The sequence below is a fragment of the Aspergillus multicolor genome (genome assembly GCF_047715735.1).
Source record: "Aspergillus multicolor strain CBS 133.54 unplaced genomic scaffold BDW74scaffold_69, whole genome shotgun sequence".
NCBI lineage: Eukaryota > Fungi > Ascomycota > Eurotiomycetes > Eurotiales > Aspergillaceae > Aspergillus > Aspergillus multicolor.
In genome coordinates, this window is record NW_027396020.1 from 1 (window position 1) to 17,813 (window position 17,813).

The following is a 17,813-nucleotide window of genomic DNA, read 5'->3' on the forward strand; positions in this document are numbered from 1 at the left end:
ATATCCGCGGAGGATCCTCCGCGGATAGGCTGAGTCAGCACCCATGCTGACTTAGCGCGCACAGAGGATACCTGTCCTCCGCGAGGGGAGAGTTTTAATCCCCAGCATTAATCTTATAATAAAGCCAGTTTCTAGAAAAAGGCTTCTAAACCCTTTTATTCTTATCCTTTTAGGTGTATTACACCCTTTTATATTATTTACTAACCCCTTCTAAGGCCAAGGACCTTATAATTTTAACACTTATTAATATATTTAGTTTATAAGGGGTAATTTACACCTATACCGCGAACCCGGTTATCCTCGCGGCAACTAGAAATAATCTCTCGTGAGACTATCCAGGGAGCACCTGTTTACCCCTCACAAGAAGGTTTATTTATAGCTATTCGCGAAGGCTCGACAAAATCTAATTTTAAAATTATTATATCTTTGTATAAGGGGGAGCCACCCCTCTTATAACTGCTTAAGAAACTATCTCTGGAAGAACTTCGCGAGCAAGCAAGGTTATAAAAAAAGGAACTAAAACAAGTAAAGCTAATTTAATAGCTTTATAAAGAACATGTTATAGATAAGACCACTTGCAGGCATATATAAGAAGGGTTAGACTCTTTTTTTATGCCTTTAAAAAAGAGAACTCTTATCTCGCGATTGCCTAGCAAAAAGGATTAATATAATAATAAAAGCTATGCAGATTACTATGCCTTTATAAGAAGAGTTCAGGCCTTTAAAAAAATTAATAATTTCTTGCTAAAAAAGGTCTTAAACTTTATAGTACTTTATTTTAATTTAATACTGCAAGGTTTATAAAGCATAAAGTCTAAAATATTAAAGACCCTAATATAAATAGACCTCCGCGAGTTTCTTCTTAAACAGTTAAAAGATCCTGCGGATAGGTTACACACTGCGTGAAGTAAGGCTTTATGCATAAGACTAGCTAAGAATAAATTGGACTATGCGTACCTGTAATATTAGAGGGAACAGTGGTTAGAGCTGGGAGAATAGGGAAATTAAACTAATACTATCCTTTTATAAATCTTTTTTAAATCATACTTACCTGCGGTAAAATAAAAGGTCCGCGAACAGCCATACTTCCTAAAAACGCTCGCGGAATTAGTGTCCCTTGTTACCAAGCTTTAACCAAGCCTTTCTTTCATGTTACAAGATTAGACCAGTACCAATCCAAAACCTGCAAGTATAAATTTTAAACTAAATAACTTTTCACAGGGCAAGAACAAGGGATCTTCGCGGAAGATAGGTAATTATAAGGTTAAAAGGCCTGCTTTTATAAAAAAGGAAAGGAAGAAGTGGGAGCCTTAGTATTACTATTATAAAAAGATTAGGCATATTAAACTAGATTATCTATATCTTAAGAAAAAGGTAAAAAATAAAAAATAATATAAGGACCTTATAATAGTAACTGCAGTTATTAGTAAATAATCTTAGCTAAAGATAAATTAAGTATTTATAAGGTAAATAGTCTTACCTATAAAGATTACCTTACCTAGCAGGGCAGTTATAAATCACAAGGTGCTTATAAATTATAAAAGTAAAGTAAATATAGTTCCTTCTCTTCTTGCAAAGCAGGCAGGATAGAAGATCTTGCTATATTAAACATTCACGCGTGCTATTAATAAAGGGCAAGTGCGGAATAAGGGTATCACGGAGGTAAATATAAACCTCCAGGACTTGCATAGGAACTGGAAGGAGTTTAGGGTGCTTGCAGTGGTTTCCCCGGACATAAAATAAATAATACTAGGAATACTATAATTAAAGACCTATAACCCGCGGACTGTCTGGGCTTTAAAGGAATTAACCTTTATAAAGCAAGATTATTAAGTAAAAGGGGTCTCTGCGGAAGAGTTTATAAAAAAGTCCACGAGGACTAGTTATAACCCTTCTAAATCAGCGTGATAAAGATTAAACAGATTATATTAGGTAATGAGCTGCTGAATTAGTGCAGGGATTTTACAATTATCTTTTTAAAAAAGGAATCTTAATAACTTCCACCCTATTATAAAGGGGTTAATCTTAAGATTAAGATTAAGAAAGGTAAGGAGCTGCTATTTAGGCCCTTGTATTATTATTCTCTGCAGGAGACTGCAGTTATTTATAAATATATATAAAATATGCTTATAAAAAAATAGATTTATTTATCTAAATCTTTAGCTAGGGCACTACTATTATATATGCCTAAAAAGAATGGCAGAGTCCGTGTGTGCGTGGACTTCCGCGGGTTAAATACCATATTTATAAAGAATTATTATCCACTTCCTCTTATTAATAAGATAATCACGAGATTAAGTAGCACGAGGATTTATACATAGTTAAATCTCCGGGATGCCTATAATTAGATTTAAATTATAAGAGGGGATAAGTAAAAGACAGCCTTTTATATAAAGTATAGATTATTTAAGTACTTAATAATACTGTTTAGGCTTATAAACGCCCCTGTGATGTTTTAAGGGTTTATAAACTAGGTCTTCCAAGATTTGCTGGATATCACAGTGATTATGTATATTAATAATATTATTATATTCTTACAAGATATAAATAGTCACAAGGAGCATGTCCGCGAGGTGCTTAAAAGGCTCCGCGGGGCAGGGCTATATTATAAGTAAAGTAAATATAGCTTTACTATACAGAGAATTAACTTCCTATAGTATATTATCACACCTAACAGAGTTAAGATAAAGGAATCACAAGTGGTTATAATTTAAAAGTAGCCTATGCCAGAGATAGTACATGATATTCTTGCATTTCTTAGGTTTATTAATTAGTACTACAGGTTTATCCATGCCTACACAGCAGTAACAGTAGTCCTTACAAATCTTCTTAAAAAGCCTAAGGATAGTCCCGCGAGGATAGTTAAGGATAAGGGGTTAGTAATAACCCCGGTGGCCCGTGAGGCAGTGAACTTCCTTAAGGAGAAGTTTAAGAAGATAATAAGATTAAATTATTTTATAAAGAAGTTACTCACGCGGGTGGAGACAGCTGCCTTAGAAGGTGGTCTTTGCGGAGTATTAACTTAGTTATATTTAAATAAAATATGAAAGCCAGTGGCTTTTTTCTTGCGGAAACTTATTATATTAAAATATAATTATATAACAGGAAAGCAAGAGCTCCTGGCCATTATAAAGTCCTTCCGCGAGTAAAGGCACTATCTTTAAGGTGTGTCACGAGAGGTTAAGGTGGTCATGGACCATAGGGCGCTGGCTATATTCTAGTTACTAATAAAGGTGCTCTCGCGGATGTAGATTTATTAGTCTTAGTTTTTGGCTAGGTTCTGGTTTTAAATTACTTATTATGCAGGGAAATTAAACCCTGCAGATAGACCTTCACAAAGAATTAATTATATGCAAGATAGTTAACATGAAGAAGACTAAAAGGGTCACGCGGAGCAAGTAAAATAAAAGCTGCTTTAGTAATTAAATATTATAAACACACAAGGTGCCCAGGAGGATATATCCTTAAGTATAATTATAAAAAGTATTATAATATAGGCTTTATAAGAAGACCTGGGAAGGGACTAGTCTATAACTTATATAAATAGGTTAGGTCCCTGGTAGCTCGGGCAGGTATAGCTTGTAGCTATAACTATTAATAATAATAATTCTTTATTAAAGATAGAGGTTCCTTATAAAAAGGTAAAAAGGATTTATAAAAAAAAGGGGCTATTTAAGCTAGATTCCTTGTAAAAAATCTTAAAGAGTTTACCAGCTTTCTTAAAGCAGGATCCCTTGGCAAGAAAGGTCCTGGGTATAATTTATAAATGTAAATTACAGGGGAGGAACCCTAAGGTGTATAAAAGCACTTTACAGCCATAAAAATAATGGCATGTGCAGCAGGGTCTTTTATATAACTAGGAAAGGTTATATATTTTAAATTATTACTAGTTATAAATAAAAATTCTTATAAAGTTACATGATAACCTATTTACGGGGCACTTTACAGAAAAAAGAACCTTGGAGCTGGTTAAGCAAAGATTCTTTTAGCCAGAGATGCGTGACTTTATTAGGAAGTACTGTAAGTTGTGTGGCATCTGCCAGGGTTTAAGGGTAATTTATAGCAAGTAACAAGGCTTACTTTAGCCTTTGCTAGTACCCGCGGAGCCCTAGGAGCAGATTAGCATGGATTTTATTATAAACCTGCCTGCGAGTATTAAAACAAAAGATCTTAATAGCTTGCGGGAGGTATATAATACTATTCTAGTAATAGTAAATAAAATAAGCAAGATAGCTTACTTTATCCCCATAAAAAAGTTAATTAAGGGCCTTGAACTAGCTTACCTGGTAATTTATAAGGTATTCTAGTTACATGGCGTGCCTGTAAATATTATAATAAACCATGGGAGTGTCTTTATAAAGGGGTTTTAGTTAGACTTTATATATTATATCTTAGTAAAGTACTTAATAAGTACTGCATATTATTTATAAATAAATAGCTAAATAAAATACTTAAATAGTATTTTAAAATAATTCTTACAAGGATATATTAACTTCTTATAGGATAATTAGGTTAATTATCTGCCTCTTATAAAGTTTGTGTATAATAACTTGCGGCAGGCATTTATTCGGGATACATTATTCCGCGTGGTATATAAAATAAATCCCAGGGTTATTGCACTGGACTCGGAACTGGGGGATAAGATATCCCGTGAGGTGTCTAACTGGACAAGACACCTCCAGGAGATCCGCGAGGAGGCCAGGAAGGGTATTAAAGCTACTTAGGCCTTATAAATAAAGTATTATAATATAAAAAGGGTCGCGAGAACCTTTTAGGTTAGTAACTATATTTAGATTAGCAATGCAAATTAGTCACGGATAAGGCCAAACCAAAAGTTAGATTAGCTCCGGTCTAGTCCGCGGAGGGTGGTAGAGTAGATAGGATAGAATACTTATTATATAGCTTTACTAGCTAGTCTTTATATATATAATATATTTTATATATTCATGCTCCGTGAACATAAGGAGATAAAGAGAGTGAATACCCGTGAGTATTATAAAACCAGGTTTATAAATAAGGATAAAAAATAGTATTATATAAAGGATATTCTAGGTCCAGGTGTTAATAATCTTAAGTAGCTTTAAGTAAAGTAATTAAAATATAAAAAGGTTATAAAGGAGCTAGTTAAAAACTTAAAGCACTTACAGGTGTATAAGAAGTATATAATAAAAAGGAAAAAGAAATCTTATTTAAAATAAAAAAGATAAAAATAAGGTAAAAATATTCTTCGCAAACCTAATTAATAGTATCCTCCCCTTTTAAACCAACGCCTAATCATCCTTCACAAAAATTGCTATTATACGCGTATGCCTCATGGGCACAGGGAATGGAGCTTATTATCCCTACAGGAGAAGGCTTTACAGGTAAATTAACTAGTGACTATTTACCAGAACTTAAGCCTGCAGTGCCTGACCAGACTACCTAGTCTCACGTAAAGAATAAGGAGTTAAGTAATATAAATAATTATTATACTTCTTGCTAATCCCCCTAGAGATATATTTTATAAATACAGGTTGGCCTTTACTAATCCTAGTAAACAGGTAATAGCACTTAGTATACTTATAGCTATAAGAAGGTTTATTTCCGGCGCGTGTTATAAGAATGGCCTTGTGAGTTTATACATAGTTTATAATCTAGATCTTACTGGCATAGCCGCACTAACATATGTGCCTATATACTAGGGTAAAAATCTATTATTTTTCTTAGCTAGACAGGGGCTTAGTGCCATCCCAGGGTGTAAGGCCAGGCAGGATTAAAGGGTTATTTATAAAGAAGGTTCCCTAATAAAATAATATATTCCCTGAATAGTTAACAAACCAAGCTATAGCCTAGTTATTAACTATTACCATGCCCAGAGGTAAGGTATCCCAGGCCTCCCTGGAGAGTGGTCCACCTTAGGCAGGGGGTATATTAATTATAAGGTGGCCGGGTAATTACAAGGTATTAGTGTATATACAAGAGAAGTATTAGGAATACTTATAATAGCTAGTAACCATGTAATAATATTAAATAGTATTATGGTTATGTTTCCCTGGGTAACTATATAAGGAGAAAGGGTATTTATTAAATTTAGCTAGAGGTTAAAACACTACTGGTTGTTAACACCCAGGCCAGCCTAAAGATTAAGGCCGCGAGCGGCCGCGGGCGGGGGTATAAGAAAGGCCAGGAACAGGGGAGCAGTGGTAGCAGGAGGTATTTTTAATAACTTAAAGATTTATATACAAGTTAATAATTACCTGCTTGCAAGGGCTATAAAAGTAAAGTAAAAGAGTATAATACTAGAGTATATTACTTAAAAGTATTTATAAAATCTTACTTACTAAAGCTAATAAGTAACTAAGAGCCAAGAGAACCTTATATAGTAATTTTAAAATAAAAAATATATAATAAAAGGTAAGAAAAATATAAGGATAAAGGTGTTAGAGCATGTTACTTATGAGCACCTAGAAGACCTTATAAGCCATAGCTATAAAAGGGCTAAGAACCAGGAGGACCTTTTAAAAATAACCTAAAAATAATATAAAATAAATAATAATAAAGAATCCGTGAAGGAATGGCCATACTTACAGAGTTCTTAAAGTATATTATTAAAAAGGAAGAAAAAAAAGAAAAGGGAGAGAATAAAAGGGTATTCTAGTATTAAGAACTAATATAAAAAGAATAACCTAAAATAATACTTCTCCCGCAGGCAATAATAAGTATAGCCAGCAGGTGCTATTATAAGAGTTATATTTTTTTAACCTTCTTACTAAACTTCCTGGATAATACACAAAGCAGGAGGGGGGCTAAAAGTACAGGATACCTAGTAAATTTTTATAAGGTTTATAATATTAAAATAGCCTTTATCCTGCGGAGACCATGCTCGCGGAAGTATTACACTTAAGATGCAAGGAAATATATAAAGATAATTAAATATATTAAGGCACCTGTAATAATAATACATGTTTATAATCTGCAAGAAATCTTAACGCATAAGGGAATAAATAATCTTACAGGGCAAGGCCTAACACTTTAAAAAAGGGCACTTATAAAAACTTAATATAATTAAAAAGAGCTCTTAAGGCTGTGTATAACAGGTTATAAGGGCAGTAGTATATTAGGAAGTATACCTTTTTTTATTATATAGTAAGAATTCTTTTTTTTTCTTATAAAGGGTTTTTTTTTAGGCTGCCGCGGAGGTTTTTTAAGGGTGCTTTAGGATATCTAAGCTAGTTATAAAAACTATAAGAATATAGGCCTTAAGAAATTAAGGCTGTAAAAGGGGGGGGGTAGTTATAAGGCCTATAATATTATATATAGCCCTTTTATAAGAACTTAAAGATATCCATAAAGGATTCTCCGCGGATAGGCTAAGTTAGCACTTATACTAACTTAGCGTGTATAAAGAATACCTGTTCTCCGCGAGGGGAGAGTTTTAATCCCTAGTATTAATCTTATAATAAAGCCAGTTTCTAGAAAAAGGCTTTTAAACCCTTTTATTCTTATCCTTTTAGGTGTATTACACCCTTTCACACTATTCGCTAACCCCTTCTAAGGCCAAGGACCTTATATATATCTGGTATAAATATGCTAATTTAAGCGCCTAAGTAGCAGTATATTTAAATAATAAATATTATTTATACTTTATACCTCGGGTAGATAAAAACAGGATCATTATTATTTTATAATAAGACAAGAATATTTATAAGATTATAATATGTAAACATATGCTTTACTTTTTTAATATCCTTAATGATTTTTTCCTCTTTAACAAGTTGTTTTTAAATAAACTATCATGGTTAGTATATAGGACAGATTCCCTAATAGAATAAATATAAATTTTATAAATAGTATAAAAGGGTATAATATATTTAAAAGAATAAGAATAAAAGGGTTTAAAAGCCTTTCTCTAGAAACTGGCTTTATTATAAAATTAATACTAAGAATTAAAACTCTCCCCTTACAGAGGATAGGTATCCTTTATGCGCGCTGAGTTAGTATGAGTGCTGACTTAGCCTATCCGCGGAGGATCCTCCGCGGATATCTCTAAGTTCTTGTGGAAGGGCTATGTATAATGTCATGGGCCTTACAAAGAGTAAGAAAGAAAGAGGACTTTCTAGCACTATTTTATTAGGCGTAGCAGTGGGTTAGGCTTTAATAGCCAGGCCTGTTTTTATTTTTAATGCGGCATGTTAACTTTCTTAGTAAAGCAGCTAAAGAGATAGTGTAGACACAAAGAGGGGACAAGGTGAGTATAAGGTAATTATAGGTATTAAAGGGTGGGCAAATCACCTTAAATAGGTAAGCAAATTATCTTAAGGGGTGAGTAAATAATCTTAAAGGGTGAGCAAATCACCTTTAATAGTAAGCGGATTACCTGACTCACCGGGCTCACCCTGTTAAAGCAGCAACGTCCGGATCAGGCAGGAAGGAGGTGCTCGTAGTTTTTTGGACGGTAGAAATACCTACCTAGGTACCATACAAGCCCGACGTCCACCTCCACCTCCGCACTTGTTTATAGCACTAGCGCTAGCGCTACCTACCCCGCCGTCATCTTACAAGCACAAGCGGGATACTCCAAAAGAATTGTGGTTCCGATACTCCAGAAGTCCGTTGAGGGTTGATCCGTAGGAGATTATCGCCCCGTCCGATTGACCGGCAGCATATGCCATTACCATTACCCTCCTGGCCAGAGCCCGGGCAATACGGTAAGTTAGGGCTCGGTCATTGTGGGGCGGCCGTTCAGGCTTCAGTCTTCAGTCTTGGCGACAGCGATGAGCACGGCGGGAACTTGGAATGCCAGACCTTACCTTAAGTGAATGAGTTTGGGTTGGTAGATCGCTCTTTCTTGCTCAGGTCCGGGCTTTACGATCACACATATCTGTGCTATTCCTGCGGGCTGGGGCTGGGGCAAGGAGAATGTGGTTGTGGTTCATGGCAGGCCCCGGGGGTACGCCTAGACGTCCGCTGGCTTTAATAAGTGGCAGGGCAGTCCGTTCATAGCAGAGGAAATTTTAGGTATCTTCGCTTCTCTGGCCAGTTCGCACCGCTTCATATTAGTCACAAGGACTAGTCGGTGTAATGAGTCGCCTTTCGGGGGTGGGGGGCGAGTCAAGGTTGTATGAGTGGCAGGGGGCATATTCTTTTCATATGCATTCGAACGCGCTCTAGGGCGTTGGGATTGTGCTGATCTTGCTACTATGGACTATTGTATTGGGACTAAAAAACTACTAGAAACATCTTGGTAGTTTCTTACTTTTTACCGAGATACCTCAAATATTGTCTAACAGGGTTAAAGCAGCGTTCGAAGAAAGACGACGATATTTGTTGTATCGCATATCATATTCAGCCTCGTCATATTCACATCATACTCAACACCCACAGCATAAATCCTGTTACGATTCATCTCCCTAAATCTTTTGAGTAGATAGCTTCCCCCGCAGGAACCGCCAAGCCCAAAACGCATCCACGATCAGAATCTCTCCAAACGAGAATACCAAGCTTCCGCCAAACACCAGGCTGTGGTATGTCCATGCATTATCCGCATCCAAGTATGCTACCTGGCATACGATCGCCCAGGGAAGAACATAGAAGAGATTAGAAATGAGGGATTGCGCTAGATACCATGACGTTCGGGTCGCGAGGAGGATGGCGGCGAGTTGGGTCGAAATTCCGTAGAGGATGTAGCACCTGCACAATTTTTAGAGAAAGGTTTCGGGACTTCACGGGCAGGGCTTACCAGTCGATAGTATGCCACATGTGCGCAACGATGTCCGATACCCGGTTTGACTGACTGAGCCAGAAGGCGAAGCGCTCACAGCCAAATAGCGACATGAAGATGAGGAGCGGTATCTCTATGACAAAAACGATGGCGACGGAGAGGATTGCGGGTCGAATGACCACTGTTTATTATTAGCTGAGATCTTGATGAATTGCGAGATACGAAGGCTCGCAGGGCTGTACTGTAAAGCATTGTCCATGATCGATGACGTCCATCGTCCTTCTGCCTCAGCTGTCCCCAGGCATGGCCGACAAAAGCTAGAGTCGTTGCCTCTAGAGCTTGGATGGGTACCATTATTAGTCCCCATCTGATAGTCGAGAAGACACCCCATGCGGTAGCGTAGTCAGCCGACATGGCTATAACCCCTGAAACCAGCCAGAGGTATAATGCATTGCGGATGGCGGACTCAACGAATGTGAGCGAACCGGGTTTGAGTAGAACCAGAAACCCGGCCACGGTAGGCAACTCGCTCTTCCAGTGGAGCCGACGGCCAATTCGCTCAATACTTGTGGTCCCGAAAAAGTACAGCAGGCCGGCGGTGGCAGCAACGAGGTCACAGGCAAGGCGAATGGCAGCCTGCATGTTAACGCCTGGCGTCCAACTGCCAACGTGAAACTTGGAGATAATGAGGAAGTCAAGGACGATGTTGACCGCGACCTTGACCGAGCTAATGAAGAACGGGACGTCCGGCTTATCGAGCGCGCGCGTCGCGTTGGAAACTGCGACTTCAATGGCCGAACTAAAGGCTGAGAAAGCGCTAATCCGGACGTAAGTGATGCTGGCTTCGCGGACATCGTGGGGCACGAACGCCGAGGAGAACGATCTGGCTGCGGCTGCAAAGGCAATACTCATGATCAGGCCGAGGATCGACTGGAAGATGAAAAGGGTATGCGCAAGTCCGAGTCGTGCCTTGAACGAGCGAGCCTCTTTATCGGCGATCGTAACCCACACTGCCCGCGGGAGGCCTTCGTTGAGCACCTCCGCCACGGTCCCGATGTAGGTGTAGACGTCGGTGGTAACGACGAGCGAGGAATCGATGTTGGCGATCCATATCTTAACGAGTGTACTGTATAGTGCTGGAAGGATAAACGCTGCGATGTTGAAAAGAAGGGCGCCGACGTAGCTGGAGAGTCAGAGATCACGCAGTGTGTTACTCTTGTATTGAGTGCTCACCTTGAACGATGCCACCATCCATCACCAACGGTCCATCTTAGCGACCAGAAATTATCGATTTGAGGCTTTTGGGCTGCATTCGTATCAGTGTCCTCCCTCGCCAGTATTTGTACTCCGCTGCCTTCGATATTTGGTGCCATGGTTGTGCGACCGCGAGATGTGGTTCAGATCGGGATTCCGCAGCTTGTGGGAGTTTAAGGAGAGCGCACCACCCTAGTCGGAATCAACTTCCCCGCTCTGATCTCGTGCTCGAAAAAGAAAGCAACCGGAAGCGACGCAAATGCATTGGCTGGCTAATTCGATGGATTGTAGAATATAGGTGCGCTTGATGATGAAAAGCGATGCGAGTGGTAAGAAGAAAGTCTGGTGACCGCCGCAAGGGAAGCAGTAAACTGAAGGTAGACAATCTATGAATGACGTCCGCAATGGCAACAAAGCCTTTCTTTGGGCCCTCTGAACTTGCGCCAGGCACTTTGTATCTTTTCTTTCTACTATGCTCTCCTAGTCCACTTGGCATGACTATGGCCATTAAGGTGCCGTGGTGCCATATAAATTCCCTCCCAAGCTTCACGAGCCGGCTATATATATTTGCAATTGGGTAGGGGAAACATTTAGAAAGCGAGCAGATTTTTGATCAGTCTCCAACCTTTTGGAGACCAATATATAGCTCCCACTATGAGATACTTAAAGAGGCTTCTCTTCTTCGACATGCTTGAGCTGCATCTGATCGCTTTCCCATTTCTCAATCAAGCTGATGCACCTGGCAGCCTCAGGCAACAATGGTGGAGCTGACCGCCTCAGGCAGAAAGGCAGCAAGACACCACCCGGCGGGGTTTGTTGACTGCAGTTGCGACGCGTCGCCGACACCCTGGGATTGAAAGGAAGCCACGTGTATTTAAGCACTGCAGGCACAGCTAGAGGTAAATATCTTATTGCTATAATATTGATACTGAGTACTCTAGGCTCCAAACGACGCGCAACGCATTGCGCACAGTCCTCAAGCTCGGGCGCCAAGAATGACGAAAGACAACCAAACTCCAGACTCGCACCGAAGACGAAGATCGCGTCCAGATCTGGACCTCGGGACACCACGAATAAACGCACCTTGGTGGCTCACGCCGCAGGCCTGTGGGACGCCGGAAATAGCTGATTGGAATCTCGATTCCGTGCTGCACCGACAAGGTGGTTGGCCGGCTGGCTGGCTGGAGAGCTTGAGGCCGTGGTGAGTGCTGACAAAGGCGGGGTCCTCGAGTGCCCCGCACTGAGAATTTATGATATAAGGAGCTCCTGCTCCGGCCCCAAATCTCCCTCTTCTTCTTCTCCCCTCCCAGTCTCATCCACCCGAGTACGAGTACCTCAATTACCGTCACAATGGCCAACGTTTTCTTCGACATCTCCGCCAACGACGGTATGTTTTTTCTTGCCTTGCTGGCGTTTTGCGCTTCCTGCTAATGCTAATACCCCGCCAGCCCCTCTCGGCCGCGTCGAGTTCAAGCTCTTCGACGACGTCGTCCCCAAGACCGCCAAAAACTTCCGTGAGCTCGCTACCGGTCAGCACGGCTTCGGTTACAAGGGCTCCCCCTTCCACCGTGTCATCCCCCAGTTCATGCTCCAGGGTGGTGACTTCACCCGCCAGAACGTGAGTCGCCTGCGCTGAAATCAAGGGTAATTGGGCTGGAATGTTAATGTTTGGATCCCAGGGTACTGGTGGCAAGTCCATCTACGGCGAGAAGTTCGCCGACGAGAACTTCACCCTGAAGCACACCAAGCCCTACCAGCTCTCCATGGCCAACGCCGGCCCCAACACCAACGGCTCTCAGTTCTTCATCACCGTGAGTCGCGAAGCCAAACCCATAAAATAGGAATTGGAAACTAATACTATCCATCTATAGACTGTCAAGACCTCTTGGCTCGACGGTGCCCACGTCGTCTTCGGTGAGGTCGTCTCCGGCCAGAACGTTGTCGATGAGGTCGAGAAGCTCGGTTCCCGCAGCGGTACTACCTCCAAGAAGATCGTCATCACCAACTCCGGTACCGTTTAAGCGTTATGAAGAGGAATCCTGGTTACCTTAATAGTTGAAATGAAGTGAGCTTCCGCGGCGCAGTGTGTTTCTGACGCTCTGTGTTTGCATGCAACCTCGCCAGCATTGATACCGTAGGCTAAATATTTTGTGTCATTGGTCGTAGATTGGGTTATCTCTAGTTGCGGCGACATTTGTGCCGCCCCCGGAGACCTGCATGCAGCGTTGCCTGGCGTATTCGTATGCGTGTTCCGAAATAAATGGATCGGATAACATCTAACAGGACGAACACCGGCCGAAGCAACCATCTAGGCCGAAACAATTGAGTGAATCTCGAACTAGGAACTGACAATTCGCAGCTCTAGCTTTTCCTGTGGATAAATTTGGACAGCCTGAATGGGGGGCATAGATCCTGGGTGGGTCCAGGATGGTGAATGTGAGTATCAAAGTCTAGGGGTTCTGTAAAACACCATGCTGACATCTCAGACCAGGACAGGCCAGAACAGTCCCGTGATTTGGGGCTCAGGCCTGTGCAGGATTTCGCCCGGGACCGGCTTTCTCACCCACACATAAGTACAACAAATCTCACACATATTAAATAATACCATCTTCCTCAACACCTCACCTCAACTACCATCCACACCCCCTGCTCTCAGACCATCTTGAGTCATTTGCTCAAGGCCTTCTTCCAGCTCGTCTTCCAGCTCTTCCTCAATCTCTCCTCAATCTCTCCTCGATCTCTCCTCGATTTCTCAAAAGCAAAACAAAATGTCTCCCACTGCTTCGGCCATGGTCACCCTCTCAGCAGCAACCAATCCCACCGCAACCACCCTCCCCGGCCGCACCATCAAGCTCGTCTCCTTGACCCCCAACCACGCTGACGAGCTCTTCCCCTTCGTGAACAACGCCAACCCCCAGCAAACCGCCTTGTGGGACTGGGTGCCCGTCGGCCCCTTCGCCGAGCTCTCGGACCTGCGCTCAACCCTTGCCGCCGCGATCTCATGCGACGACACCGTCCTCTTCGCGATCCTCGACGCCCGCCCAAACCTCAAGACCACCGGTAAAGCAATCGGCTATATCTCCTACATGTCCATCTCCCCCTCCAACCTCCGCCTCGAGATCGGCCACGTCGTCTTCACAAAGCCCCTCCAGGCCACCACCGGCGCCACAGAGGCCGTCTACCTCCTCCTCAAGCATGCAATCGAAGACCTGGGCTTCCGTCGTATTGAGTGGAAGTGTCATTCGCTTAATGAGACCTCCATGCGTGCTGCTCTCCGCTTTGGGTTTCAGTATGAGGGCCTCTTTCGTCAGCATATGGTTGTTAAGGGGTGTAATCGCGATACCGTCTACTATGCCATCTTGCGTGATGACTGGCCGGCTCTGAAGAAGGGGTTTGAGGGCTGGCTTGACCCTAAGAATTTTAATGACGCCGGTAAGCAGAAGAAGAAGCTTGTTGAGTTTCGTCAGGCTGCGCAGCGTGTTCTTGGGTCGCTTTAGGCTTGAGCTTGTGTTCTCTTGTGTCACTGTGTGTCTTCGGAGCGGGAGTTTGGCTGGACTGCTTTCCACTGTTTTCTTCTGAAGCTGGTGTTCTCCTGTGCTACATACCCCTGATCCTCATCCGCCTGATCCTGATTTCCTTTCCTTTTGTTCTCTTTCGCTTCTCAAAATGTGCCTGTGCGTCTTATATTTGATGCCTGATCTTGCCTGTCTCTGTCTTTCTCTCAGTTGACTTTTGGCTTTTAATTCGTCTGTGAAAAGCTCTCATGGTTTCTGTGTTTTTGTTGTTCTGTTACTGGCACTCGATGTGGCTCTTGACTGGCCTGTCTCTATCTTAAGCGGTCTTCATGGATGTCTCTTGCGCTCCTCTGCGACCTAGGTCTCGATCCGCCAAATAAAAGTCAAAATTCGTTCTTCTTTTGACATATTTCGCCTCGTTATCGTAGTAAGCAACTTGTTGATAGAAGCATTATAGCGTAGGTAATCCCTCATTATTTCCGTGATGGGAGGTGGACATACCGGCGTCATGTGATAGGCATAAATTTATGTGCAATTTGTGCACACTTTGTGCACCTGTTGTGTAACCACTTACTTTTCGCTGCAGAACCTTGTCATCATCCACAATCATCCCAACAAAGGATTTACCGACAGAAACAGGACTTCTCTATCTCAGCAATTAAGAGACGATCGTCCAAGACTCCTCCCGATGCCGTCCCTCGGATATCCTCCCAAGCCCGCCACAGCACAAAGGCCCCAAGATCTGCAAATGCGAGCGATACGAAATGACGTTCCCCTGGCCCGCACCCGTGAAGATCAACCGCGGTTGCACCATCGGCGTATTTATCTACGGGGCCGCCCTGCTAAATAACCCGGCCTCCTTTCTTGCTTTATCTTTACTTAAGCTCCAGACGCAACTATGTTCATTACAGCAGCGGCCTCCTTCGTCTGGGCAAACCTGAATCCGACAAATTACATCGGCGGCGTGAGTTTCCGCCCGCAGCGCGATATCCCCGATCTGGATGGGAAGGTTGTGCTTGTTACGGGGGGTAAGCGCTCGATTCGCAAAAGAAATTATACTTGGGTATAAGATTTCGAGATAAGGTGCTGACAGGGGCACGCAGGGAACGCCGGTCTAGGGAAAGAGACGATCCGTCAGATTATCAAGCATAACCCCGAGCACGTCTTTCTCGCCGCGCGATCTGAGGAGAAGGCGCAGAATGCGATAACGGAGCTTGAGTCGACGGCGCCGAACGTCAAAATCACTTGGCTTCCGCTAGACCTCACTTCCACGAAATCAATCCAGGATGCAGCCGAATTCTTCAAAGCGCATGCGTCGCGCCTCGATATCCTAATTCTCAACGCGGGCGTCATGTCCCTCCCACCCGGCGAAACAGATCTCGGACACGAGATCCAGCTGGGCACGAACCATACGGGCCACTTCTTACTGACGAAATTGCTTCTCCCAACACTCCTCAAGACAGCCGAGCAGCCGGGCTCCGACGTCCGCGTCGTCTCGCTCTCGTCGATCGGGCATAATCTTGCGCCGGACTTTGAGACGATACTTGATCAGGCGAAGTTGAAGCAGTGTAACACGCATGCGCGGTATGGTGCCTCCAAGGCCGCTAATATCCTTTTCGCGGCGGAGCTTGCGCGTCGCTATCCGTCTATCACGGCGGTTTCTGTACACCCTGGTATTATTGTGACGGATCTTTACGGTGCTGTTGGGGCGAGTAACCCGCTTGCGGCGGGGTTCATCAAGCTCATGGGGATGGTTGGGACGAAAGTTGAGCAAGGCGCGTGGAATCAGCTTTGGGCTGCGGTGGGCGCGAAGAAGAGTGAGCTCGTTAATGGGGGATACTATGTTCCTGTCGGTATTCGGAAGCCGAGGAATCGATATGTCACCGATAAGAATATGGGGAGGAGGCTCTGGGAGTGGACGGAAGCGGAGCTGAGGAAAGGCGGGGTAAAGCTGTGATCTACCAATGTCGGTGCGATTGGCTATCTAGATCGGATGACTTGGGCCTTGGTTCTTGCGGTTTCTGATCTATTTTGCAGATCCCTGGATCTATGTCAGATAGGTATCGTGGTGGGCAGTGGAGTGGTGACGTGCATGGCGCCCCCGGATTCTGGACGGTCCGGGCTCGCCACGCACGCAAGGACAAAGCATAATACAACTACATCCTCTTCAGAACAATCTTGTTGACTGACCTCTGGCTTTCCCGCATTTGCACCTTTGACCTCACATCACCTCGTATCAGTGACAATAGACTAACTATTTACACCAGTGAGAGAAAGCCATGCCTGAAGGTCCGCGCCCCCCCCTAATCTCCCCTCGCATTCCTTCCCGCATCTTGACCCAAGCAACAGACCCCCTCCACAAAGAAGGCTTCCTCGAGCGCATGCTCCAACCCCACCACCACCACCAGCAACAGCGCCGTCGGAGCAGCGCCAGCGAAGGCGAGCGCGAGAAGCCCGACCTCGCTGCCCTCGCCCTCGAGCGCTCCAGCAGCAATGAGGAGGAGCAACATCCGCACTCGACCTCGCACTCGAATCTGAACTCCGGTCAGACTGACAGTCTGGAAGGCAGCGCTGATCAGAAACTCGGCACCACTGCCCTCCGTCGCCAGCGACGAAATTCGCGTCTCCAGCGCTTTAGGGAGTATATGGCTAGTGAGAAGGAGCTGGATGAGGATGGGGAGATGTATGCTAAGTTAATGTAGCTTCCTGCTTCTGTTTGTTGCCTTTGCGGAGGATCGTCTTGATAAGTTTGGTTTGTTTTCGGTTTCGTTATTGGTAAAAGCGGCCAAGGTTTTTTTTCTTTTTTTTTTTTTTCAAAAAATCGTAAGTGAACTCCCCATTTTGATATTATTCCATTCTTACTGCCTGAATGTTGAGAATACCTCAAGATCTCTTGCAAGACTTTGAGTAGCACTCTCTGGCCTTGCCTAACTCTCTTAAAAGGGGTGGACGGATCACCCGTGAATTACGGTACCTTTGTCACCTGAGGCAGAGAATTCTTAGTAATTCAAGGCCTCCAACTACCGAAGTCATAAGCCGAACAGGTTTGGATGTATCAAACCTCCAAACGGTAAACAAATTTGGCTATGAATGTTGTTTACAGTACCTCTGCTTTTACCTATAAAAACTCCAAAGCATTCTTAAAACCAAAAGAATTTATCACGCTCTTTACCTTTAATATAATCCCTAGTATTTGATTAGTATTCCTAGCTAGTATAGTTTAAAGGTATTATAGTTATAAGCCCGGATTCTAACTTAATAGCTAGCTTATATTAAATTCTTACCTCTTTTAGACCTCGTGAAGCTATTCCCAACCCCTAACATACACGCCCTTTTACTATACA

General features: G+C 43.1%; 5 protein-coding genes across 5 annotated transcripts; 4 read left to right on the top strand and 1 right to left on the bottom strand.

Moving 5' to 3' along the window:
• Positions 1-9,164: 9,164 nt before the first annotated feature.
• BDW74DRAFT_164378 (uncharacterized protein) lies at positions 9,165-11,326 on the bottom strand. Its single transcript, XM_073726251.1, has 4 exons — positions 10,934-11,326; positions 9,943-10,883; positions 9,719-9,881; positions 9,165-9,669 (listed from the first exon to the last, which is right to left on the bottom strand). The coding sequence occupies exons 1-4, from the start codon at positions 11,071-11,073 to the stop codon at positions 9,390-9,392; spliced, it is 1,524 nt and encodes a 507-aa protein (XP_073577558.1). The 5' UTR covers positions 11,074-11,326; the 3' UTR covers positions 9,165-9,389.
• A 978-nt stretch (positions 11,327-12,304) lies between these two features.
• BDW74DRAFT_189910 (peptidylprolyl isomerase) lies at positions 12,305-13,331 on the top strand (the record flags this gene model as incomplete). The annotated part of the gene is made up of 4 exons (XM_073732076.1): positions 12,305-12,341; positions 12,403-12,572; positions 12,634-12,765; positions 12,826-13,331. The coding sequence occupies 4 exons, from the start codon at positions 12,305-12,307 to the stop codon at positions 12,973-12,975; spliced, it is 489 nt and encodes a 162-aa protein (XP_073577559.1). The 3' UTR covers positions 12,976-13,331.
• Positions 13,332-13,563: 232 nt separating this feature from the next.
• On the top strand, positions 13,564-14,862 carry BDW74DRAFT_164382 (GNAT family N-acetyltransferase). The gene has a single exon (XM_073726252.1). The coding sequence runs from the start codon at positions 13,723-13,725 to the stop codon at positions 14,449-14,451; it is 729 nt and encodes a 242-aa protein (XP_073577560.1). The 5' UTR covers positions 13,564-13,722; the 3' UTR covers positions 14,452-14,862.
• A 251-nt stretch (positions 14,863-15,113) lies between these two features.
• Positions 15,114-16,661, top strand: BDW74DRAFT_126533 (putative short-chain dehydrogenase/reductase family protein). The gene is made up of 2 exons (XM_073722185.1): positions 15,114-15,497; positions 15,573-16,661. Exons 1-2 carry the CDS (start codon positions 15,368-15,370, stop codon positions 16,424-16,426), a joined length of 984 nt encoding a protein of 327 aa, XP_073577561.1. The 5' UTR covers positions 15,114-15,367; the 3' UTR covers positions 16,427-16,661.
• Positions 16,662-17,266, top strand: BDW74DRAFT_164386 (uncharacterized protein). Its single transcript, XM_073726253.1, has one exon. It carries the CDS (start codon positions 16,749-16,751, stop codon positions 17,169-17,171), a length of 423 nt encoding a protein of 140 aa, XP_073577562.1. The 5' UTR covers positions 16,662-16,748; the 3' UTR covers positions 17,172-17,266.
• Positions 17,267-17,813: the final 547 nt, after the last annotated feature.